Here is a 23,983-nt window from a genome sequence, read left to right as displayed (position 1 = left end):
TTTGCATACTAATACCTCTGAATCTAAGGTGCTGTGTACTATATATATGTTTAATGAAAAATGCTTGGTACCTGATTTAGTTTGCACTGGGGCATATATATTGATTCACTCACTTCTACCATCCAAATGTCACATGACACTAAATCAAATATGGAGAATAATGCAGACTTATAATATGTCATTTTATTTCAGAGTATTTCTGTTGTCTGATAACAAACAATATCAGATTACCATATGTGTATGCTTTTGCACGAGACATAAAATCTAGTATAAGCACTTGTCGTACATTTTATAACAGTAGATATTTCAAGGAGACCACATGTTATCCAGAATTGTATTATTTGGCTGAACCAGGCTTGTTCTCATTTTCATCTTCTGATGAATGAATCTGAAGAACTTGAGCTGAGCCAATATGTTCTGTAAGATACCAGAAAGTAACCATGAGTCTACAAACCACATATGCATAAAGAACTTACAGAATTGCAGTGAGGTAATGTATTTGATTGTTACAATGATAAATTAGCACAAAAACAGAGCAAATTGATCTTATAAATTATGTATATAATGATTTGTGTACGTATATAATATATAAAAAAAACAAAGGGCCTTTCATTGGTGCCAGTTCAGTAACAGGAATGTTAGTAACTAAAACTCACCCTTTGCACCTGCTCAAGGACCATTTTAAAATGCATATGAAATTATGAATGTGCTTTCTTAGTAACTCTAAGAAATCAGGTGGATAAAAAAGCTAACACAAGCCAGATAAGCAATTTCACAATGCAGTCACGCAATGAACCAGTAATGATTTATGGATTTCTTCAGATTTTAACAACTTTGGTTACCTGGTTTATCTTCCTCAGCGATAGGCTCTTGTCTATGTTTGTTGCAACTGGAATCCATAAAGCAAAGTAAAGTTTATCAATACTTAATTCAATAAAGGACATGCATTTATAATGCTTCATAAAAAAAGATTCATATAGATTTATATATACACCAAGCAGCAGTGGGTCTGGATGCATTTTTAACTTAAAAACAGGCTGAGGATACCATTCCATCAATTTAAACACTGAAAGGGAGTAGTTGGTCACTAGACACATATACGGGACACATAAAATTTAGTGTTGGAATTAATATAAACCCATGTTTTCTTTAAGACATTTACAGCACAAAACACGGTATAAGAACCTGTTCAGATTTTTCCTCTGGAGGTACTCATCTCTTGAAAGCAGTCCAAGTGCAGCTTGAGAGTGAAGCCTATCATCCATGGATCTCCCAACTGTATGTGAGTTGAACTGCATGTTGGCAGTTGCCGTCTGGATCATGGCCATCACAAGGTCCTTCTCTAAGATGCCAAAAGGAATTGTGATATTCATTCAGTGATACCAAGTTAGTAAGGGTTTTTTTTTTTCCAAAAGTGTTTTTGTGCAGGTTTGTAATATTGCTGCAAGACTAGCTAGAGTAAAACAAAATGGGTTTGTGTAGTGCATTGTTGCGTTGATGAGCAGACATTCCTGACTGCTGGAAGGGCCCAGGGACTGCTGGGACTAGGCTTGCCATGTGACTGATCCACTATCTCCTACAAAACCCTATTGTCATTGTGTGGATAGCAAACATAATTTCCCCTCTGTGGATTTATGTTTAAGTTATCCTGTACCCGTCAAATGACGTTTTGACAGGATTATGTTGCTTTTAGTACTGTGCACAGAAAAGGTCCTGAGCTATCCAACAACGTAAAGTGGGTGCTCCACAGGGAAGCCCGGGAATCCACCTTTCTCATGACTAGGGAAGAACTTCCAAGAGACCTGGAACTCTTCATCTGGGCGGAAGTGTGTTTCTGCAATAGATTGTTCTATTATCACCTCAACATTGGTTCTGTCTGATGGTCTGATGTTTGGGATGGATTTCTATAATAGCCCACTGTCCTTTTTCAGGACAGTACCAGCGTGCTATGGCTAGCTACAGTTCCGTCACAGCTACAGTACAGCGGTGTCCCTCTTCCTCTTTACAGTGCTAGTCTTGTATGGCACTGAAGGGGTTAATCACTGGTGTCTCTGGGAAGGAAGCACAATTTGTCGGGTGTACCCAGCCGTGGTACAGGTCTTCCTGTCACAACTACTGTGCAGGGCCAGAATAATGATTTATGTACAGATGCTGCTGAGAATTTATGTTCAGGAATATTGTGAGTTTAAGTATGGTCACTCTTATTTGCCCAGTTTTCCTCACCTCTTTGTCCAGCTGATAGCAGCCACTGTTGAATCGTGGAAAGAGAATCAGTTTGTAGAATCTGACACAGAAGTTCCAAGATCTGTTGGCAGCAGCAAAGTACACATGTCACCATACCAGGTCATTGTGACCCATTTAATAATATTTAAACATGCAGTTTGAAGGTAGCAAATTCAAAGAACAAAGACTCAGGTCTGCCCATTATATCTGGTGTATATCACGCAGAATCCATGCAGTGCTGGGACAAAGTAGTTTATTGATTGTTTTTCAGCTTCAAATAGAAAAAGGAGCCTGTTTGTGGCTCCTGAGTACTGGATTTGTGCACCACTGATTTAAACACCTTAATGAAAAATCCCCTATAAGTACCACGTGACATGTATGTTTCCTAAAGAGGGAATCTAACCCAGTGTTTTATTCCAGCCCATATACAGTCTTTATGCTACATTCTACATGATACCAGAGCCGTATGTTTGACTATAATAGTTATATAATTCGTGATACCCCTACAAACCTTCTTACACTTCTTACCAGTAGTTCCTGATCTTGGAAGACTGCAGCAGTACTTTTTCCTTTGCCATTACTGTTACGATGCGCTTTGCGGGATGCTTGGCGAGTCATTGCCCTTGATGAAGATGGAATAATGCGCCCTGTTTCTGCTGAGTATTGTGTGGTTCTTCTGGGTTCTTCTGCCTAATAGAACAATAGGGAAAAGTTAAGGAACTTGGGTCTCGTAGCCTATGTCTACAACGTATAGACGAGTAATGTGTTTTAGATTATGTGCATATCATAGTATTGAGGGTGATTACTAGTATGGCTCCTCTCCCCTGATCACTTAGAAACCTACACTATATGACCAAAGGTATGTGTTAGACATCCCATTCCAATACCATAGGCATTAATATGAAGTTGTCCATCCCCCACCTATGCAGCTATGAAAGCCTCCACTCTTACAGGAAGACTTTCAACAAGTTTTGGAGTGCGCATTTTGGAATTTGTGCCCATTCTGCCAAATGAGCATTTGTTAGGTCAGGTGTTCCAGTTCATCTCAAAGGTTTTCATTGAGGTCAAGGTCACGGCTCTGTGCAGGCCACTCAAGTTCTTCCACACCAGATTTGTCATACCACAGTCATGCTGGAATAGGAAAGGACCTTCCCCAACTGGTGCCACAAAGTTAGGAAACATACAATCATCTAAAATGTCTTTGTATGTGGTAGTGTTTTGGATGCTTTCCAATAAAGCCTTTCTTTAATTGTTGAACTGCTCCAAATTATGTGAATATAAATGTACGTGCACGGAGAGAAAAATAAGACACACGACACACTCTGGGTCAGGTCCAAAATCACTCTGCTTTATTTTGTTTATATTATAGATTATATAGGGACGTCAAAAAGGGACGTCAGGTTACGTAAAGCTTATTAATTGGTTAATCCTGAAACTATGCGGAAATAGGCAGAAAGGCAGAAAACCGTTAGAAACAAATATTAGATACTTTCCTGCAACAAGATATAGCCAGAATGGCGCTTGCGGTTAGTAAAATATAGATAACTGAATACACTGCTACTTGCGTCTCTCACGTATCTGCGTGAGGTGTAACCCTTTATTGGTCGAGGCCAGCTTATATTCATTAAAGCAATAAGCGTTTTTTGCTGATATATATAATGGTTCCATAACAGTCCCCCCTTGAATATACGATGGCCGACTGTCCCTAATCCTGACAGATCCTACCGGACATGATCCCGCATCCTCTTCACCTGCAGTGGCGACAAATTATCCCTATTGGATAAAATCCCGGTTTCAGGTCTTGGACATGTCCCTCGGATCTATATGTCCCTACACGGGGCGGGGATTACTGTCAGGGGGAACTATCGAACTAGATGGTGTTTTATAAGAAGATGTAAAGCTTGGCATCGTGTCATCGTACATAAGCATTAACGGGATAGTCTCGCCTACTGCAAACATTTTATCGCATAGGCGTTGAAGACAAGGGACTACACAGAATAGCATAAAAGCAACAATAATCACAATAATCAGTAAAATTATTCCCAGCTGGACCAGAGCTTGTTTCCATCCTTTGAGCCAGCCAAACCATTCGGCCCATGGATGATCGATTCCGGAGTTGCGCTTTAATTCGTCTCCTAGAGAATTTAACTTTTTAATAGCCATGGTCACTTTTCCGTCGGGGCCTGTATTATCTGGGATGAAAGTATAACAAGTTTCTCTAATTATTCGACAGACCCCGCCTCTTTCTGCCAGAATCATATCTAATGCCATACGATTCTGAAAAGTTATCTGGGTTGCAGCCTCCAATTGATCCGAAAGTTCTTGGAGTGCATCTCGGGTATAGTTGACAAATCTCTGCTGATTATAATAGATATAGTTAATCTAGTCAACATTTTTATTTATTGTAACAATGGGAAAAATGGATTCGAAACCAGCGGCTACTTGATTTCGGGTTTTATACTTATCTGGGACCCCCCTAGGAACTCCTATTGCATTTATATACACATGGGGGTCGAAACTTCCTTCGGGGGCTTTTGAGACACTGCGTTTCTTACGGAACAGGGTAGACTGGGCCTCAACAGCTTCTGGCTCTTCCGATATTATAAATAACGGCATTATAACTTTGGCTAGTGCGCATTCACCAGTCCAACTACCTTTTAATCTGGTGTGCAATTTCATATCTCTACATAGCCAATAGATGTCTTCCAGAGAATATACTTGATTCTGTGTGGGGGGACCGGTCAAATTGCTGTATTCAGCACAATTACCATTAGAGAATTTACCAAGAAATTTGCCTGTTCCTTTGGTGTTTGAAATACAAATATAAGTGCCAGAATATATAGTAATTCCTCCGTTGAGTTTGGGAGTCTCGATTAGTAGAGGATATTCTCTTTTCTATTTTTCATATTCGGTGAATTTGTTACTGGTATTGGTATAAAGATTCAACAGACATAGTAGTGACTGATAGGGCAACTGTAGGGGTATTGTACCCAGATGTGGACGGGCTTTACCACACACATAGCAATTGGACTTATTGTGCTTAATAGCAGAATATTGCATCCACTCGAGCCATAGATTAATATCATTATATCCAGTTTCTATGGCTAAAGTATCATTATAAGTGGGATTCGCTATAGCTATCATACTTTGAATGGCGCGCAGAACAGTATATGGAATTTCCGGTGGTTTCGAAACTGGTTGGTTTGATGGTTTACCTTGTGGCTCTTCCTATTCTAAATTATTGTACATATCTTTAAGATAGAAGGGGGTCTTGCCGCTCATGAAACCATATTTGTAAATCCCGAAAATATATTTTCGAGCATCAGTTGGCCGGGGATTCTCTATAGTAAGGGTGTATCGTTGGTTATCACCAGTTCCGGTGGATATGAGAGTCATTCGTGAGAGCAATGATTTACCATATTGATTTTTGAGGGCTAGGGCTTCAGGGGGCTTATATCCCTATTTGGTTCCTGAATTAGTTATAACAGAGCCCCAATATTTGCAGTCGTCCCCCCATTGCCCTCCAACATAGCATATGTACCTAACACATTTTCCTATTTGAACATCACAATATCCGGGGTCAAAATTGTCGGTGGTATCTTTTTCTTGTGTCATTATCCCGGTATATATATTGGTGTAGCGTTTAGAAACACAATCTATAATGTGACAAAATTGGAATGAGTATGTGGCTATTGTTGTGCTACTGGAGTTGTACCAAAAAATGGGAGGATCTGCTTGTTTTGCATCTCTTGTAATGGCTACCCGATCTCTCTGGTGACTGATAGCTTGGGCTGGTTTTCCCCATGTATGTTGGAAAATGAATGATAATAATAGTGGGATGCCCATTCTTTTGCAAAGGATATGTATTTTAGGAGTCATTGATTGGAGGATCGTATCCTTTGACTTTCTTGCAATGCGATGCGTGTATTTACGTGGGTTTTTCTTTAACTTTTATTGAGGTAGGAGTCGTTAGTAGCACTTGAAAAGGGCCCTCGAATTTCGGTTCCAAAGTAGATCGGACGTGTTTCTTCACGACCACCTACTCTCCAGGCAATAGAGAGTGAGTACCTTCGAGGATATTGGGATTTGGAATAGAAGAGAAAACTTGGGTATATATATTAGATAATTGAGTAGTCAAAGTAATAACATATTTTGCCATTGTTTTATAATTCATTTGCAACTGTTGTGGGAAGTATTGTCCTAACCTAGGGCTACTTCCAAAAAGTATTTCGTGTGGGGTCAGTTTGTGTGACGCCTTTGGCGTATGTCTGATAGCAAAAAGTACGATGGGTAGGCACTGTACCCAATTTAGACCAGTTTCTTGTGTCATTTTCAATATCTTTGATTTGATTATGCCATTTAATTTTTCTATTTTCCCGCTATTCTGTGGTCTGTAGGGAGTATGGAAAGCAAGATGTGAATCTATGATTTTCCACACTTTTTGAGTGACGTTTGCCGTAAATGCAGGTCTTTGATCATTTTTTATGACTTCTGGGATACCGAACCGGCAAATGAGTTCTTGAATAAGCTTCTTTGCGGTAGTGGGTGCGGTTTGGTTTTGTACTGGATAGGCTTTTGGCCATCCGGAAAATACATTTACCACTACCAGTACATATTGAAATGTCTGACACATCGGCATTTGAATATGGTCAATTTGAATCCGTTGGAAAGGGTATTGAGCATTCGGTAAATATTTGGATGGTGTAGGTTCTGTCCTTCCGGTATTGCACTGAGCACAGATTAAACATGATTCGGTGGTTCGTGCTAGCATTGGGGTGATTCCTGGTGCGATCCAGATTTTGTCGATAATTTCCTTTATAATGGTTTTAGACTGATGCGTCGGTCCATGAGCTAGTGATGTGATTAAAGGATATAAAGTCCGGGGTAAATAAAGATATTGGCCTCTGGCCCAGGCTCCCCGTTCATTCTCGGATGCTCCTTCTTGTATCCATTGATTTTGTTCTTTGGTTGAAGCTTGTTGTTGTAATTGAATTAAAATATTCCAGTCTAATTCTATTGGTGTTTTCTTGGTCACCGTCATTAAAGGGACTACTGAGTCTTCATTGAGAGCTGTTTGCTTGGCTGTACTATCTGCTAAGGTATTTTTTTTTGTTTCCATAGTGTTAGCCCGTGAGTGTGCCTTGACTTTGATCATTGCAACTTGTTTCGGGAGTAGGGCCGCAGTTATCAAAGCTTCAACTGCCTTCCTGTTTTTGATTGGAGTTCCTGCTGCGGTGATATAATCTTTTGCCTTCCAGATGATTTCAAAATCATGTATAACTTTAAAGGCGTACCTGGAATCCGTATAGATATTCGCGGTAGAATTTTTAGCTATAATGCAGGTCTCGGTGAGGGCAGCTAGTTCAGCCTCCTGAGCCGACTGATCTGGTCGTAGAGCTTTTGCACAGAGTACAGTCGTGTCAGTCGTAACCGCCATTCCTGTATGGAAATGACTCTTGTCATCGGCATATCTGGAGCCGTCCATAAATAGGGTCCATTCTGGGTTTGAGAGTGGGGTATCCTGTATATTCGGAGGCGAACCGACTTCCGTTTGCATCATAGTTAGATAATTATGTGGATCGTTCTCGGGTGGTACATCTGGAAAATCGATAGTATGCCACAATAGCTGTTCCTGAAGATCTTTTTCTGTGGCTAGATCAATAAAATCCGTAGACGGAATATCAGTATACTCCCTCCTTGGAAGTGGAAGGAGGGCAGCCGGATTGAGAATATTGCATCGTTGAATAGTAACATTGTCGGGCAACAACAGACTCCCTTGGAGACGAAGATGACGCTGAGCAGTGAGATGTCTGGGTTGAGTCTGTTGTAAAATAGCTGAGATGTCATGTGGAGCTAGAATTGTCAAGGGATGTCCGAGGACAATATCTGAAGTGACGTCCAGAAGACAGCTGGCAGCGTGAATAGCCCTTACACAGGAAGGTGTCGCGCGAGCAACTGGGTCCAATCGTTTGGAGTAGAATCCGAGGGGACGATGTCGACCACCGTGCATCTGAGTGAGAACATCTGTGGCATGGTCTTGCCGTTCCATAATATAGAGACGGAACGGCAGAGAATAGTTCGGAATTCCTAAAGCTGGAGATGAGGCAATCATTTGTTGTAGAGCGTCGAATGAGTCCAGTGCTTCTGGTGTTAAATAAAAAATTGCTGGTAGTTCTCGAGGTATACAGTCATAGAGTGGTTGCATTAGCACAGAAGCGTCGGGAATCCAGGGACGACAGTATGAAATGAGACCCAGAAAGGTCTGTAGCTGATGTGGAGTTTCTGGCGGAGCCAACTCCAGGATGGCCTTTTTTCGTGCCATTGTAAGGTGTTTACGGCCTTTGGTAATACAGTGTCCCAGAAAAATCATTTTTTGAAGGCATAACTGTAGTTTCGATTTGGAGACCTTACAGCCAGCTGTAGCTAGAAAATAGAGTAGGTCCAGGGTAGTTTCTTGACACGTGGATGGGTCTGGAGCACAAAGAAGTAGGTCATCCACGTATTGCAGGAGCTCAACTTCCGGGTGAGCGTCTTGCCATGAAAAAAGCACAGAAGACATAGCTTTGCTGAAACTGGACGGGCTGTTTTGAGCTCCTTGTGGCATCACCGTCCAGGTGTATTGCCGACCAGCATGTGTGAATGCAAAAAGATATTGACACGAAGGGTGTAATGGAATGGAGAAAAAGGCATTAGCAAGATCAATTACAGTGAACCAGGATGCCGTAGGTGGAATACTGGATAGAAAAGTATGTGGATTTGGCACAATAGGGGTATCCAGAACCGTGGCTTCGTTGACAGCGCGTAAATCTTGTACCATCCTGTACACTGGAGGTTGGCCTTTTATCTGCTTCTTTTTGACTGGATACAGCGGAGTATTGCAAAGAGAAGTAGTAGGTATTATTGTATTGGATTCTAGGAGTGCAGCTACTTGAATAGATATTGCATCTAGTTGGGCCACTGATAAAGGATATTGGGCCTTGTATGGAAGAATATTAGGATTCTTAAGCACAACTTGTACCGTAATTAACATTACCTTTTAATGGATCTAAGTGGCCAGTCTAAACCCTGAAAAACAGCACCAGACCTCCTTTACCAAACTTTAAAGTAGGCACTATTTATTCCCTGTAGTGTTGCATTATTCTCGGTAGTGTTCTCCTGGCATACACTAAACCCAGATTTGTCTGTCAGCTGCTCGGCCAGTGAGTGTACTGATGTTGCTTCCAGAGGAAATTTGGAACTCTATAGTAGGTGATGCTATAGACGACAGGTGAGTTTTACACGCTATGCATTTCGCCACTCAGCAGCCCCACTTTGTGAGTGTGCATAGTCTACCGCTTCGTAACTGGGCTCTTGTTACTCCCAGATGTTTCTACTTCACAATAATAGCACTTACAGTGGACTGGGGCGGATCCAGCAGGGCAGAAATTTCCTGGGCTGACTTGCCAAAGGTGGCATCCTATGACAGTGCCAAGTTTGAAGTCACTGAACTCCTAGGCACAGCCCATTATTTTGCCAATGTTTGTCTCTGGAGATGGCATGTGCTTGCTTCTTTAGACCTGTTAGCAATGGGTGTGGCTGAAACCACCTAAACTCAGTAATTATAGTATAGTATTAATATAGCTTAGTCCTGGACATATAAAAAGATTTTCTACTTAGATTCAGGTGTAATATCATTGGTCCCAGATTGGATGTAGATATCACTCTTAAGATTAGATTTGCTCTATTACATATTAAAATTGTGACTGAATTCAAATTGTTTATAATATACCTAGGCATACCAGAAGGACAGGGTTTAATTAAGACATGGTCTTTATTCAATGACCTGTCAAAACCTTTAAGACTAACTCCCCCCTCAAAAAAATATTACTAGTGGCAGATAAAAGTGTTTTGTGCTGTTTTCTTTTTTTAAACAGTTCTATTTTTGCATGATATAATATTTTCTGACAGCGGCATACTGTGTTACTGTGTTATAACCCAATCTATCGACAAACACCCTAAGTCTTATCATATTACTATTATCCTTTTGTGATGGAGGGTTCCATCACAAAAGGAATTGCTCAGTCTTAATCACCCAGCCTGACATTGTGGTTTATGAATGTTTATGGAGGAAATTATTTAATTGTACAAGCCAAACTTCATTAGCAGTGCCATAACAAATCAGCTCAGTGTGGTTTTTGAGCAGAAATGTCCCTACTGACAATAATGGCAGCCTCTAGGACTGCAGACAAAATAAGTTTATTGGAGCAAAATACACTTAAGCCAAGATTTAATCAATGCTAAACTATATTTCTGTCCTTTTTAGTTTTCATGGGACTTTACCCTTTAATTGTTTATAAAAAGACACTCGAACTAGGGCCATCCTTTGTATTGTCGAAACGGGCCCTGCACTCATGAGGGCCCTACAACTGTCCTGCTCCATGCCATCATAGTAACTAAGATGCCCATCAGTATGGGTGCAGCTGCTACAACTGACAGTGCAAGCTGCAAGAAGACAGGGTTCCATGCAAGGTAAGGAGGAGGGAGATCAAAGGAGATCAACAGCTTTGGGATGAAGCACTGTCAGGGGGAGAGCTGGGATAGAGGGAGACCTGCGAGAGTTGGAGAGAAGTAGAGCGGGAGAGTTGGAGAGCTTCTCACAGGTTTCATTTCAGTTCATTTCAATGGGATCTGGACACATTTTAATGACTAACTTAGCTTTATTGAAAGTGTTCAACTACTTGGCTCTCAACTGGCTCCCTGGCTTTGCTTTGGAGTTACAAATTGACATGCACTAAACATGAACACAAGGTTACACTCATGGGAATTGAATCGCTGACTACTATTTAGTTGCTTTTATGTTTTCTTGTTTGCTTTTTTCAGTAAGAGGACAAACAACTAAATGGGTTGTTGAATAGAGGCCGTTGTTGGTGTCATTACGTACAATCCCATCCCTGTGCAGTACTTTATGAGTACGCATGTATCACATATGCAGTTTAGATCTGTTGCATCATAAGAGTTTACACTCTCTTGCTCCCTTTCCACACAAAAGTTATTACTGAACAATAAAAAACTGCAGCTATTTCACAAATCCGTTGTTGAAACTATATAAATGTAGCGATCTATTGGGATGCAAATCCAGCCAAGCAATTAAGTAAAATGTTCAACACATACAAAGAAATTTCCAAAATCTTTACATCAGCGCAGCCCAGGAGGCAATAAAGCCCCTTGCCTGCCATCCAATGCATTTATGTACCACAAGTTCAGTAAGTACCTCCTTCTTGTCTGCCTGCTTGTCAGAAGTAGATACTTTGGCTGCAAGCTCTCTCAACTCTTCCCTCCAGGCTTCAGATATGGAACTTGCTGTGCAAAAGAAACATAACTTAATGAGTGGAGTGTGCAAAAAAAAACGTTTTTCTTTCAGACATTCAGAGATTAATTAGTTGAAATTTCCTGGTTTACCCTTTTTTTTTCTTTGTGATTTACATATACTTAATACAAGTAATAGATCAAGATATTCAATAATCCTAGATTCTAAATGTTTTCCATAAAGGGTTCATTGACTTTTGTTAATAAAACTACTCTAAAATCTACCGTATAATGTTCTATGTGGTCTCCTGCATTTTTTTCCTTTTGAGTCCTTTTAGGACTAGCTTTTTGCAACTTTATTTTCTGATGTTACACAAAAGAAAAGAACTATCTTTAAATTACAATTAAACAGCAATCGAAATGCTATTTTTGGAAGACTAACTTTAACCCTTTAACATTTATTTTTTTTTGCTTGTGAGAGGCCAGGCCGATTTTAGTATTTTTGCTACCGGTACAACCTTGGAATCATCTTAAAGTTTACATTTCCTTTTTAATTACGCAATTCATATCTACCTAGTTTAAGGTAATACATGCATTATATAGCATGATAGAATTAATAGTAGTATTAAGAATACAACCCTCACTCCGAAATGTAATATTCCCTCGTTGTTTCACCATAAACAACTTTTCTGAAAAACTTCAACCACAAAACCCATGAAATATATGTGGTTATACAAACATGTAGGTACACAACTACCGTATTTGCTCAATTATAAAACAAGGGTGTTTTTTTTTTTTCCAGAAAAAAGCATCAGAAGGAAACAACATTGTCTACTAATTGAGGTCGACCTCAGATCTGTCTCACTTTCGCACAGCCGACTAAGCCTAGGGGTTTGCCACTCACACTCACTCATTCTCTCATGCTCTCTTACACTCTCTCATGCACTCCAACTTTCATTCACACTCTCATTCACTCTCTCATACTCTCATTCACTGTTTCGTCCATGCTCTTATATTCAGGCTTTTTCTTTTTCTCTTTTATTAACGTTCAAACTTTGGGTAATTGTCTTATAATAAGGGTTGTCTTATAATTGAGAAAATATGGTAATACAGGGTGGGCGTACATAAAAAGGGGTTAAATGTTATCATACTAAAGGAATCCAATCTCAGAAATAAATACACATGTCCTCAAGTATGGCACCCGTTTGGACACTCTTTTCTATGTTAAAACTCCAAGACATAGCATGTTTTGGTATGCTGTAGCATTAAGTTTTCCCTTCACTGGAAGTAAGGGACCTAGCCCAATCCTGAAAAACAGCCACATATCATTACCCCTCCTCCACCAAACTTTAAAGTTGGCACAATTCAGTTAGGCAGGTAACGTTCTCTTGGCATCCGCCAAACCCAGACTTGTGTTTCGTCACTCCACAGAAAACTTTTCCACTGTCTATCTAGCAGTTATGAAATTTCACGAACTGACTTACTGCGTGGCTAGGTGCTTTATTTTATACACTTGTGGCAATGGGTCTGATTGAAACACCTGAATTAACTACCGTATTATAAGACGACCCTGATTATAAGACGACCCCCTCAAATCTTAATATTAATTTAGGAAAAAAAGAAAAAGCCTGAATATAAGACGACCCTATAGGAAAAAAGTTTTACCAGTAAATGTTAATTCATTTAAACTATTTTTTTAATAAAAGGTATGATTGAGAAAAATATTTTGGTTTTATTTCCTTCTATTTTCCAACCTGCCCCCCAGTTAAGCACATCTGCCCCAGAAATGCCTTATACCTCCTATATGCCACTGTGCCCCATGATATGCCTTTTAACCCTCTAAATGCCACTGTGCCCCATGATATGCCTTTTAACCCTATATGCCACTCTGGCACTTAGAGGGTTAAAAGGCATATTATGGGGAAGAGTGGCATATAGGGAGGTTTAAGGCATTTCAGGAGGCAGAGTGGCGTATAGAGGGTTAAAAAGGCATTTCTGGAGGCAGAATGGCATTAAGGTGGTTAAAAGGCATTTCACAGAGCACCCTGCCTCCAGAAATGCCTTATGCCCCCCATTTAACACTCCCCCCCGCCCCACTTACCGGTACTTCTGAGTCTCCTGTCATGTAGCTGGGGCAGCGTGTAGACTAGGAGGCGTGGCTAGCAGCGGGGGTTGTCTGCGTGCATCGCGCAGACATTCCCCGGCTGTCAGAGATCAGAGTTCCCCACGCCGGTGCCGGTGCGGGGAACTCTGATCTTTGACAGCCGGGGAATGTCTGCGCGATGCAGGCAGACAACCCCCGCTGCTAGCCACGCCTCCTTCCAGCTGCAGCGTGAGTCTACACGCTGCCCCAGCTACATGACAGCTGCACACCGGGGACTCTGAAGTACCGGTAAGTGGGGCGGGGGGGGGTTGAGACAGGAGGATCCAGATCCCCTGCAGCTGAGGGGGATCTGGATCTTAGTCGTCTCATAGTCAGACTTTGAGGTCCGATTATAAGACGACCCCGATTATAAGACGAGGGGTATTTTTCAGAGCATTTGAAAGAAAACTCGTCTTATAATCGAGCAAATACGGTAATTAAGAGGCGTGTCCCAATACGTTTGTCAATATAGTATATATATATATATCTACATACAGTATATTTACCTAACAGTCACCCAAGTATTAATATACAAACCAGCTGTAAGGAATGGGACCTTGTTTCCATGCGGATCTCCTATTGGCATGCTGCAGGGTATACCTAGCAAGTTGGTGGACAATTGACTTCTAATCATTGGATGAGGATAGAGTGGAGAAGTCACTGACCAATCATCATTCACCATACAAATTGGGATTCCATTAAGTCCTAAAAAAAAGTAAAAAAAAAGCAATGTCTGCATTTGTTTCCTAATGCAGGACCTTACTACTCTTCATAGTTACATGTGCTTTGGTCAAATGCGCCACCAGAGGGCTATAAGTATCAATTGTACGCTTCACTGTGGTTTTTATTGTCCCATAATTGTGTGTTTCCTGATCTTAGTAATAATATCAGTGGCTCAAGATACTGAGTATAAGGATGAATCAATTAATGTATCTTTGCTGAATTACAGCAAGTCTGTTTTGTGTTGAAGATCACTAGAGAGGGTAGACTCCATAGCCTAAGTACCTCTAGCTTACAGGTACTGTTGTGGTAGAATGTATAAGCCAAGATTCAAAACTTGTCTTGCAAAATGTTTATTGGCAGATGTACTTATTTATTTTTATGTATAGTGCTGTTTCAAGTGTCACATGTCTCACTCCAAGAATACAACGCTTTGTTTTTAAGGACTGCCATGCATGAAAATTACACAACTACTACTTGTTCAGGGTTGTAAAACTATGCGATAGTAGTAGTAATAACCTTGTAATAAGTAGTAATAACCTTGACCCATACCTTGAATGTGTGTCACTCGGTGAGGATGGGGATTGTGTCTCGAGAAGAATGAATGATTGCTTAGGTTACCAAATCGAGAGCTGCTTTTGGTTGGGGGTCTCATTGCTTCTGCACTAAACCGTAGAGGTGTGTTCTGGGCAAGGTTTTCTAGCTTCTCTGTTATAGTTGCAATGTCATTACTTTTAAAAAGTCCTGAAACCGGGTTCTTCAGCTCCTCCATTGAGTCTTTTGATGCAATATGATTAACTCTGTAATTAAAATAGTATATTATAAAAATTACAATATAAAGCTAAACTTTTTCATGTATACAGTATAAATAAAACAAAAAACAGGAGCCTGACACTGAGCTCTCCTCTCCATGTTTCTCTGAGTACAAATTAATTAGAAGCCATTCCCATTACAGAAGAACAAGTTAAATTAGTATATTTTCTAGCAGTGGCTTAACACAACTTTACCCCTGGAAAGTTGTGTTGAGGCGCTGCAATACACATGTAAGCATTCTATTTTGGATCTGAATGGTTGCATCTCTGAACATGTGTCTTCATATGTGAAATTGTGGTTACATTATGGAGCAGATACATTCAGTGCCAATTTGCTAATAATTATTAGCCAGACTTACAGCACTAGTTGCTCTTAAGATGGCTTATATAGCCACTTATTACACCACCAGCATCTATCCACTCTCATTGCGATTGAGGGGAGAAGGCCTCTGAACAAGGGTTGCCACCCATCCCTGGTTGACCAGAACAATCCCAGAATAAAGAGGTAAGTTCTAAATCACAGACTTACCTCTTTATGTCATGAAAACCAACAATCTGGTCGTGGTGTGGAGTTCAGCAGGGTCATATAATGTCACGTTAGAGGGTCCTAAATAAGATGCTTTATATTTATACTGTGTCAGTTATCACAATTTGACCACTAAATTAGTGATCAGATTATTTTTCTCTGTATTACAAGCTCTTATTTTGAATTTAAAATGTACATTATTTAAAATATATTAGTGTACAGTGGTATTGTTGATGCCTATATTAGTAATAAGTAGTGCGGTAAACTTTTTTTTTTACCTAGACCAAGTCTGAGCATGAGATTGGGTGTTAGGCCAGTCCAAATTTATATATTTGTTATTTAGCCTTGTTTCTAAAAAATATTGACTGCTTTAAGTATGTGTCAATGGCATGTATCAATTGTGGGACAATGAGATGTTCATCTTTCTACTTACATGAGCAAGAGATTCAAGTGATTGTACTTACTGTGTTTGGCGTAGGACTGGTTGGGAGGCTATCGTGACATTTGCCATTTTAGTCTTCTATGATAGAAAAACAGATATTAAAATTGCTAAATCTGCTGGTATTATCACATTTTACAATAATTACACGTATAACCAGATTAATTTGGTAAAACTCCTATTAAACATAGAGGTGGGTCACGTATATATATATATATATATATATATATATATATATATATATGAAAATAAACTCATGGAAAGGAGCAAGTGCTCCCACCGATTTCAATAATTGCATTATGGCCAATTAATGACAAGAAATGTGAATGTCAGACTACAAAGGAGAAAGGCAGGTACTGTTTCTAGGTCAGGCGGCATATTTTGGCCTAGGCCTAGGTTGGGGGGGCTACCTTTCTGCCACATAACAGGCCCAATAGCCCAATATAATATATATAAAACCAATATTGGGCTATCAGGTTCTCCCCAACAGCCCTCCATAGCTTCCTTTTAGTCTGGTGTTTTGTCTTCTTAAAAAGTGAAGCATCAGGATATGATAGCATATCCTTACGGCAATTAGTAAGAATGGAGGAGCATGGTGGTGCTGCCCTGGGTTAGGCTCAGGGCAGCACCTAACATAAATATACCACTGTCATCCCCATGATAGGGTGTAATTAAGTACAATCTCATTCCTTCCAACATTTCACAAGGTAAAACAGGAAAAGCATGTCTTGGGCGTTACCAGGTCCTTTTAGTGACTGTTAATAACTATTTATGTAAAGCATATTTATTTACTCAATTTAGTTTATAAATATATTCTGCATGAGTGTGATGTTTAGGGCTGTAAAACACTGTAGTACACTTATGAGTTATGACCTTGTTGGAGGTTCTAAACAAGAGTGGACATAAGTGTGTTAAAAATACTAGAGGTGATTGCCATACAGTCTATGTCAGCGTTCAACACTTCAGTCCTCAAGGGCTGCAAAACAGGTCAGGAATCATATGTATCCTTACCTGAGAACAAATAGTAATTTTTTATTTAGATGTCTGGTATGAAGACAGGATAACCAACAACTGTGGCCTGTTCACGGCCTTTGAGGACTGCAATTGTACCCCCACTGGTCTAAGAAGCAGTAAAGTACAATCCAAAGCATTGCTTCTATGTATGGTAAATTCAACACTTCTATTCATCTTACCAATTTAAAATAGCACAAAATAAAATAATATGTATTTGTGCATCAAGCCAGGGCTGGACTGGAAATCTCCCTGTATCCTAGTAGGCCACCTCCCCTGAGACTGGTCTTGAGGCCTGCCATCTAATGCTCTAGCTGCAGCTGCCAATTACGCTATAGGAGCAAAATAGATTTTGCCCCTGCAGCTGCATTGGCGGCCGTGGTCGTACTCCCATTGAGCGTACGCCAGTCAGCACCCCATATGGTGTCATATCCGGCTCGATGCTGACTGGTAGACACGCAAAGTAAGAACAGACTAGCAGACCACTGCAGGTGAGGTAAGGGGGTGTGAGAGAGAGTAAATGAGAATATATGCATGTATAAGTGTGTTTCATGAATGTGTAAGTGTATGTGAGCATAAACGCTTATGCGTACTTGCATAGACATTTGTGTTTGTGAGCATGGACGTGAAAGTGCTGGGGGGGGCAAAGATGGCACAGGCAGGCTGTTTGGGGACAAAGATGACACAGAAAATCTGTTTGGGGCAGAGATAGCACTGGTAGGCTATTTGTGGTACCGATAAAATGTTTGGGGACAAAGATGGCACAGGTGGGCTGTTTGGGGTAAATGTTGCACAAACAAACTGTTTGGGGGCAACAGTGGCACTCACCGCTGTTTGGAGACAAAAGTGGCACTGTGGGACATGTTGCTCGTGAAGTTGCAAGCACTGGAGCCCTGTGGTTTCTTGTTAAGCCCCCGGTGTTAAATTGAATGAACATATGTAAATTACTGTTGAATATTGTATGGATATGAAGGGGGCATGCTAAGGGACAGGTATTGACAGGTATTGATGGAGAAATAAAGGATGGATATAGAGAGCAAGAACAGACTAACAGACCGCTAACAGACCGGTAGGGGATGCAAGAGTGAGTATGTATGTAACAATGAGAATATATGCATATGTGTCTTAACATGAATGTGAAAATGAATGTGTATGTGTGTAGGTGTCTGTGTGTGAGCATGGATATGTAAATGTTTGGTGGAGGCAAACATTGAGGCTGTTTGGGGTGACTGACAAGCTGTTTAGCAAAGATGAAACATGCAGGTTGTTTCACTTACAAGCTGTTTGGGAACACAAACAGCATTGACAAGCTGTTTGGTGGCAAAGATGGCCCAATCTGTTTGGGGACAAAAATGGCACAGACAAGCTGTTTGGGGCACTGACAAGCTGTTTGGGGACAAAGATAGCACAGGCAGACCGTTTGGGGGCACTAAGAAGCTTGTGTTGCAAATATGGCACTGATAAGCTGTTTGGTTGCACCTCAGATATGCCTTATACCCCCTATATGCCACTCTGCAGCCCCTGATATGCCTTATTCCTCCCTATTTGCCAATCTGCTCCCCTGATATGCCTTATACCTCCCCGACCTAGACTTGCTGTGGGGGCAGCCAGGGCATGTCTGCGTGATGCACATAGACAACGTCCGCTGCTACCCGGGACCCCTGGGGGTTCTATGACTGAGTCCCGGAAGGTCACGTCATACCATTGCGCCGTCATAGAAGCCTCGGCGGAAGTGTCGGGTAGCAGCAGAGGTTTTCTGTGTGCATCGCGCAGACGTTCGGCGGCTGCCAGAGAGGAGGATCCAGGTCCTCTGCAGCGCTGCGAGGGATCCTCCTCTCTGGCAGCTGGTTAGCGTCTGCGCGATGCGCGTAGACAACCTCCTCTGCCCCTGGCCGGTCCCATGCAGCACTGAGAGAATGTTGATCTTAGTCTTGTAGTGAGACCTCTATTTGAGATCTGATTATAAGACGGCCTTATGTAAGACAAGGGGTATTTTTCAGAGCATTTGTCTTATAATCAAGCAAATATGGTATACAGGTGCCCACTTCGTTGGCCACAACCCTTTACATGATCTCATGGGCCACAGTATTATTAGTAATTATGTGTTTCAATGTGTATCTTATTTATGACTAACATGTTTTTGAAATATAATTTAACCCTTTGGGGTCCTATGTCGGAATATATCCGACAATATATTTTAACGCTTGTAGTCCAATGTCGGATTTACTAGTTGACCGCTAGGTGTCGCTATTATAGGAAAGAGTATTTTACAGCTTATGGTTCAATGTTGGATGTCCTAGTAACCATGAGATGTCGCTATTATAATAAAGGAAGAATTAGCCAAATTATAAGTACAGAGTGATTCTGAATGTGATTTTACTGATGATTATAAGAAAAAGTTTCATACAAATATAGAGACAAACATTATGTATGGTTTTAAAGTAGTATTTATGAATTGCTTTGCAGTAATAAGAAATATTTTGTAGACAAATTGAAAGTATGTGTTTTTTTTCCGAAAATTAAATTGGACCTGCTTGGCACACTTAGTGAAAATGTATTGGACCTTAAACTGCAGGGTTAAATAAAAAAATGTTCCCAACATGAAATATGGATCTGGTATTCACGCAAGTGCAAGTTGATGGTCAGCCAAGATACATTGTTTAATGTGAAAAGATACAAGCAATTGTAGGAAATTATTACGGTACATTTCTTCACATTAAAGGTCTTTAAAATAGAAACACGCCACAGTACCCCAAGTACCGTACTTGGATTTTAATGTCCCAAGTGCATTATGTTAGATAATAGATATGTGTGTTGCTGTGTGTAGATGTTTCAGAACTCCACTGTTGAACAATACCATTGTATTTAGGTGCTGTAAACATGCCCAGTTGCCATGGAATCCCTATAAATGAGACACTACATAGCTTCCTAAGGCCTTTACACTTGGTTTCTAATGCATTTGTCAGCCTTTTGAGTGCTAAAAAAATATAAGAATGCTTTAATTGCTTTTGCAGTCACATTGAAGCTTCTTCCTGATATATAGCTTCCTTTATATAAAAAATAACCATCTGATAAGGGTGATCAGATGGTTCTTTTGAGATCCATATGACAGGAAGTAGTTTTATGTTGTCTGTGGCTTGACCCAGAGCACTCTCCTACTAAACACCTACATGTGAAGGGCGACCAACACTAAAGCTTACTGTGGAGGCTTTGCTAACTAGGCATAGTCCTAGTGTAAATGGTTCTGGCTGTGGATATTAAAGATTTCACTTGTAATCATTGTAAACAGTGGCACACTACGCAATAGCAGAATCCATACCCAGTTTTGTTGCAGAGGGGCTTCCCCTTGGCCTGCTGCCTTAGATCTAGTCAGCCAGGGCCAGTATACATCCCTGTGTCTTGGGGCAATTTTCAGGACAAGTTAAGCAATACATGCTTTAAGGCAAACAATTCATGTTTTGTACATGGTGCTATATACATTTTTCTGTGAGTGTGAATTTGTGGTGAGAGAGTCTATAAACAAAAGTAAAAAAGGCAATTAAAATGCTCATGAAGTATTTAATAAGCATTCTTGTTTACTAAGGTTGTCTGTGGAAGTAGATTTATTGATATACCTGATAGATTTTGACTCATGTCAAGAGTTTGAACCAACTGACACTCCATGTTTCAAACCATTTAGATTTAGAGCCATATGTTGAGCTCCAGCTATACTTCAGAGGTATGCGATTAGTTGTTAGACATTTAATATAACAACTAAAGGGGCTCACATTGCTTACTCAGTGCTAGACACTCCTTCCTACAAAGCAAAGACTCATTATTGCACTTTGTTGAGCTGTGCTTATCCTGGCTGCAAAGTGGTTGTAGCTCTGAATGACGTTAAGCGTCATCCAGTTACCATTCAGCATGTCAACACTTAAATTCTTGCTTAATAAGTGTTCTCTGTAATTAGAGCATTCATTTAGAAGCAAACATAGGCATTCATTTAATCTTCTCGTGTAACAATAAATCCCAAACACAATGAATTCAAATATTTTTGGTTCGCTATATATTGTTTTGAAAGTGTCAGATTTTTCTTAATCTTATTAAAGTTCATTTTTAATTAGAAGGTGACATGGTAATATCACATAACATAATCTGTCATGTTAATAGTAAAGGGTTGATCTCTTTGCCAAATCATTCTTCCTTTGTAGGGTTCTCTGGTTCAGTTATCAGATATTAAGATTCGCTTAATTAAACGTTGATTTAGTTTTGGATTATCCTTAAATAAATTATGAAACAGGTTAGATGTGCAATATGTAGCTTCTGCCCTAAACTCTTATCAGGGGTATCATGATCAAGTTACATACAGATTCATCATTCCTATAACCCTATATAATCTAATTATTGGGATTGGATCGTGATAGTGTTATCCTTACTTGATTGACTTAAAATGGCAACCATAACAAAATGAGAAAGGAAATCTTCTTTGACACATTTTCCTTCTCTTACATCATTAATAACCTTTGGAACAGATATATGAATAGCATCGTCACAACCTACATAGCTACTGCTCTTTGAGGATTAAAACATAATTCTAATCCGGTATTTAAACAGGTGCATTCCCATTTAATAGGCAGTGTTAGACGAGTACAAAGCATTAACTCAAATCTTTCCTTTTCCTACCAGATGGACCTTCAGTGATTTTATTGGACTTGTATGATAGCACGTACACTGAACAACATTTTGACAGACACAGCTAAGGCATTGTGTGAAGTTTAATGTGAGAATATGACCTAGTATTTTATGTAGTGAGCACTCACATCTAGCTTCACAAAATGCCCAATGCCTGCACATAGCTTCACACGTTCCTGAGTGCCTGCATTCAACTTTACAAAATGCCAAGTGCCAATATAGATCTTCACAAAATACATGCACGTACCTTCACAAAAAGCACAGTACCCATATTTGGTGTCAACAAAATGCCTCTCATTTACCCGAATACAGCACATAAAATAACTTTAGTTAAAAAAAAAACTTTCTAGAAATCAGATATTACTGAATGCATCTAAATGTAAGATTTGGTCATTTTAATTGGGAAGCCTATTTATGAGCCATTACAATATTTGAAGCACCTAGCCTACCAAGTGTTAGTATTAGTGTATGTAAGAGTGTGTGTTAAAGTGCGCATGTTAGTCTGTGTGTGTTAATGTTTGCATGTGTTACAATGGGGGGAGTGACTTAATTTGCCCCTAGGACCAGAAGGTATCAAGACAAAAAGCAAATGTATTTGAAAGTATTAATTAAAAATAAACAGTGTGTTTTGTCTTATCAGCATATAGACATCTATGCAAATTGAACAATGGTTATTGAAAGGAGGAATATATCAGCAATTTCGTAGTACATCGACTAGAAGAGGACAGATAAGTTATAGAGGTAGATATAGCCGGCAAACAAACAGCTGCTAATCCCTGCAACTTTTGCTTTTGATGATGGCCCTATTCACATGGACAGTAACAAGCAGCAAATTCACCTTCACCTTCAAATGACCTCTGCCAATTTTGGGATTAAGAATTAGCATTCTCACAATTTGTAAAGTACCCTCACTAAACCTTAGTGTTAACAGTGGTTTAAAAAGCATAGTCTGAGATTCAGCTCCTTGTCTAAACCGATCAAGACTATAACTAGAAATTAAAAGAAAACGGCTCCTATTAAGAGTATTGGGGTGTGTGGACCACTAGCACAATTTAAATGTATACATTTTAAATGTACATTCCATAACATAAAAACTGGAATCTACAAGACTCATCTCAGGAAATGTTGTGGACTGTAGAAAGCTGAAATGTATGAAAAGTCTACATATATAAAGGAAAACACAATATACCAATGAAAATGTAACCATTTAAATTCCAACACACTGACTGCAGCATTAAGAAGAAATAATAATGCTTTTCCTACAGTAATTTCTATGTAATCAATGTTTACTATAGCTATAATATACTGTAGATACTATAATTATTTAGCTTCCTATATAGTCATATTTTCACTTTATTCCAATATTTGACAAATGTTAATGCTGTTTTTTGGGTTGATACACACTATTAATTACAAAACCGAAACATTTTAATACAGGGAAAATAAAAAACCATTAGCAAAAATAAAAGTGCGCACAATACTAGCTGTACATTAACATTGACTGTAATGAGCTTCAGCTGTGGCGACAACCCATCCTAACATCAATTAGGGTAGGTTCTCCTTAGACCTAATCAAATGTACAGTGACTTGTAGATGTGTAATCAGTACATGATACTCTACGATTGTTAGATACTCTGACTAAATCTGTAGGTGCATTTGAACAGTTTTTGGATTTGAATTACTTGTAAATTTGCTTTTAGTATGGGGTCTTCATTTTCAGCAAAAGTCTGGATTTAGACAGGTCATGTAATCTAGCCCATTGCACCTTGCCACAAAAAGCAGTGATAGTATCTGCACTGCAGCTTACAGAGTCTTTTATCTCACCTTGCACTATGCTCACAGGACCGTACAGGTATCTCCTTGTTAGATCAGGCGTCTGACAAGAGCTGTGGTTCCTTCTGTGAAGCTGTGTTTGCATTCATGCCTCTGTCTTATTGAGACCATGTTGCTAGGTTACAATTTTGTAGACAACACTAGAACAAACCCCCTACAGTGGAAATGTGCTGTGACTTTGGACAGTTCTATGTCCTCCTCCTCCCATTACCCGCTGCTTGGTATTTAGAACTTTTTACTTGCCTGTGGCAGTATTTCTGTATTTCATAGCTAAGGGTTAATAACAGAAAAGTTTGTTCTCGTGACTCTTTTGAGTACTT

At 39.8% G+C, this 23,983-nt stretch overlaps 1 protein-coding gene across 2 annotated transcripts; it reads right to left on the bottom strand.

Moving 5' to 3' along the window:
* Positions 1 to 169: 169 nt before the first annotated feature.
* Positions 170 to 23,761, bottom strand: TBATA (thymus, brain and testes associated). Of its 2 annotated transcripts, XM_053451191.1 has the most exons (11): positions 23,655 to 23,737; positions 16,174 to 16,229; positions 15,713 to 15,790; positions 14,924 to 15,171; positions 14,189 to 14,356; positions 11,474 to 11,562; positions 2,752 to 2,913; positions 2,224 to 2,305; positions 1,186 to 1,342; positions 843 to 889; positions 170 to 417 (listed from the first exon to the last, which is right to left on the bottom strand). In XM_053451191.1, exons 4-11 carry the CDS (start codon positions 15,141 to 15,143, stop codon positions 338 to 340), a joined length of 1,005 nt encoding a protein of 334 aa, XP_053307166.1. In that variant the 5' UTR covers positions 15,144 to 15,171; positions 15,713 to 15,790; positions 16,174 to 16,229; positions 23,655 to 23,737; the 3' UTR covers positions 170 to 337. The 2 variants fall into 2 exon arrangements, with proteins under 2 accessions (XP_053307166.1, XP_053307165.1); XM_053451190.1 differs by lacking the exon at positions 15,713 to 15,790 and having other exon boundaries at positions 23,655 to 23,761.
* Positions 23,762 to 23,983: the final 222 nt, after the last annotated feature.

This window comes from Spea bombifrons, chromosome 11 (genome assembly GCF_027358695.1).
Source record: "Spea bombifrons isolate aSpeBom1 chromosome 11, aSpeBom1.2.pri, whole genome shotgun sequence".
Taxonomy (NCBI): domain Eukaryota; kingdom Metazoa; phylum Chordata; class Amphibia; order Anura; family Pelobatidae; genus Spea; species Spea bombifrons.
The sequence above is the reverse complement of the archived record's forward strand: the minus strand, read 5'-3'. Positions and strand labels throughout refer to the sequence as shown.

What these genes read in the sequence shown, in the direction of transcription:
- TBATA (XM_053451190.1), bottom strand. Translation starts at nt 16,220, where the DNA reads ATGGCAAATGTCACGATAGCCTCCCAACCAGTCCTACGCCAAACACA. An exon ending in TCCAAGATCAGGAACTACTG is followed by an intron (nt 2,306 to 2,751) that starts GTAAGAAGTGTA and finishes TGCTGCCAACAG; the next exon opens with ATCTTGGAACTTCTGTGTCA. An exon ending in CGCTGAGGAAGATAAACCAG is followed by an intron (nt 418 to 842) that starts GTAACCAAAGTT and finishes GGTATCTTACAG; the next exon opens with AACATATTGGCTCAGCTCAA.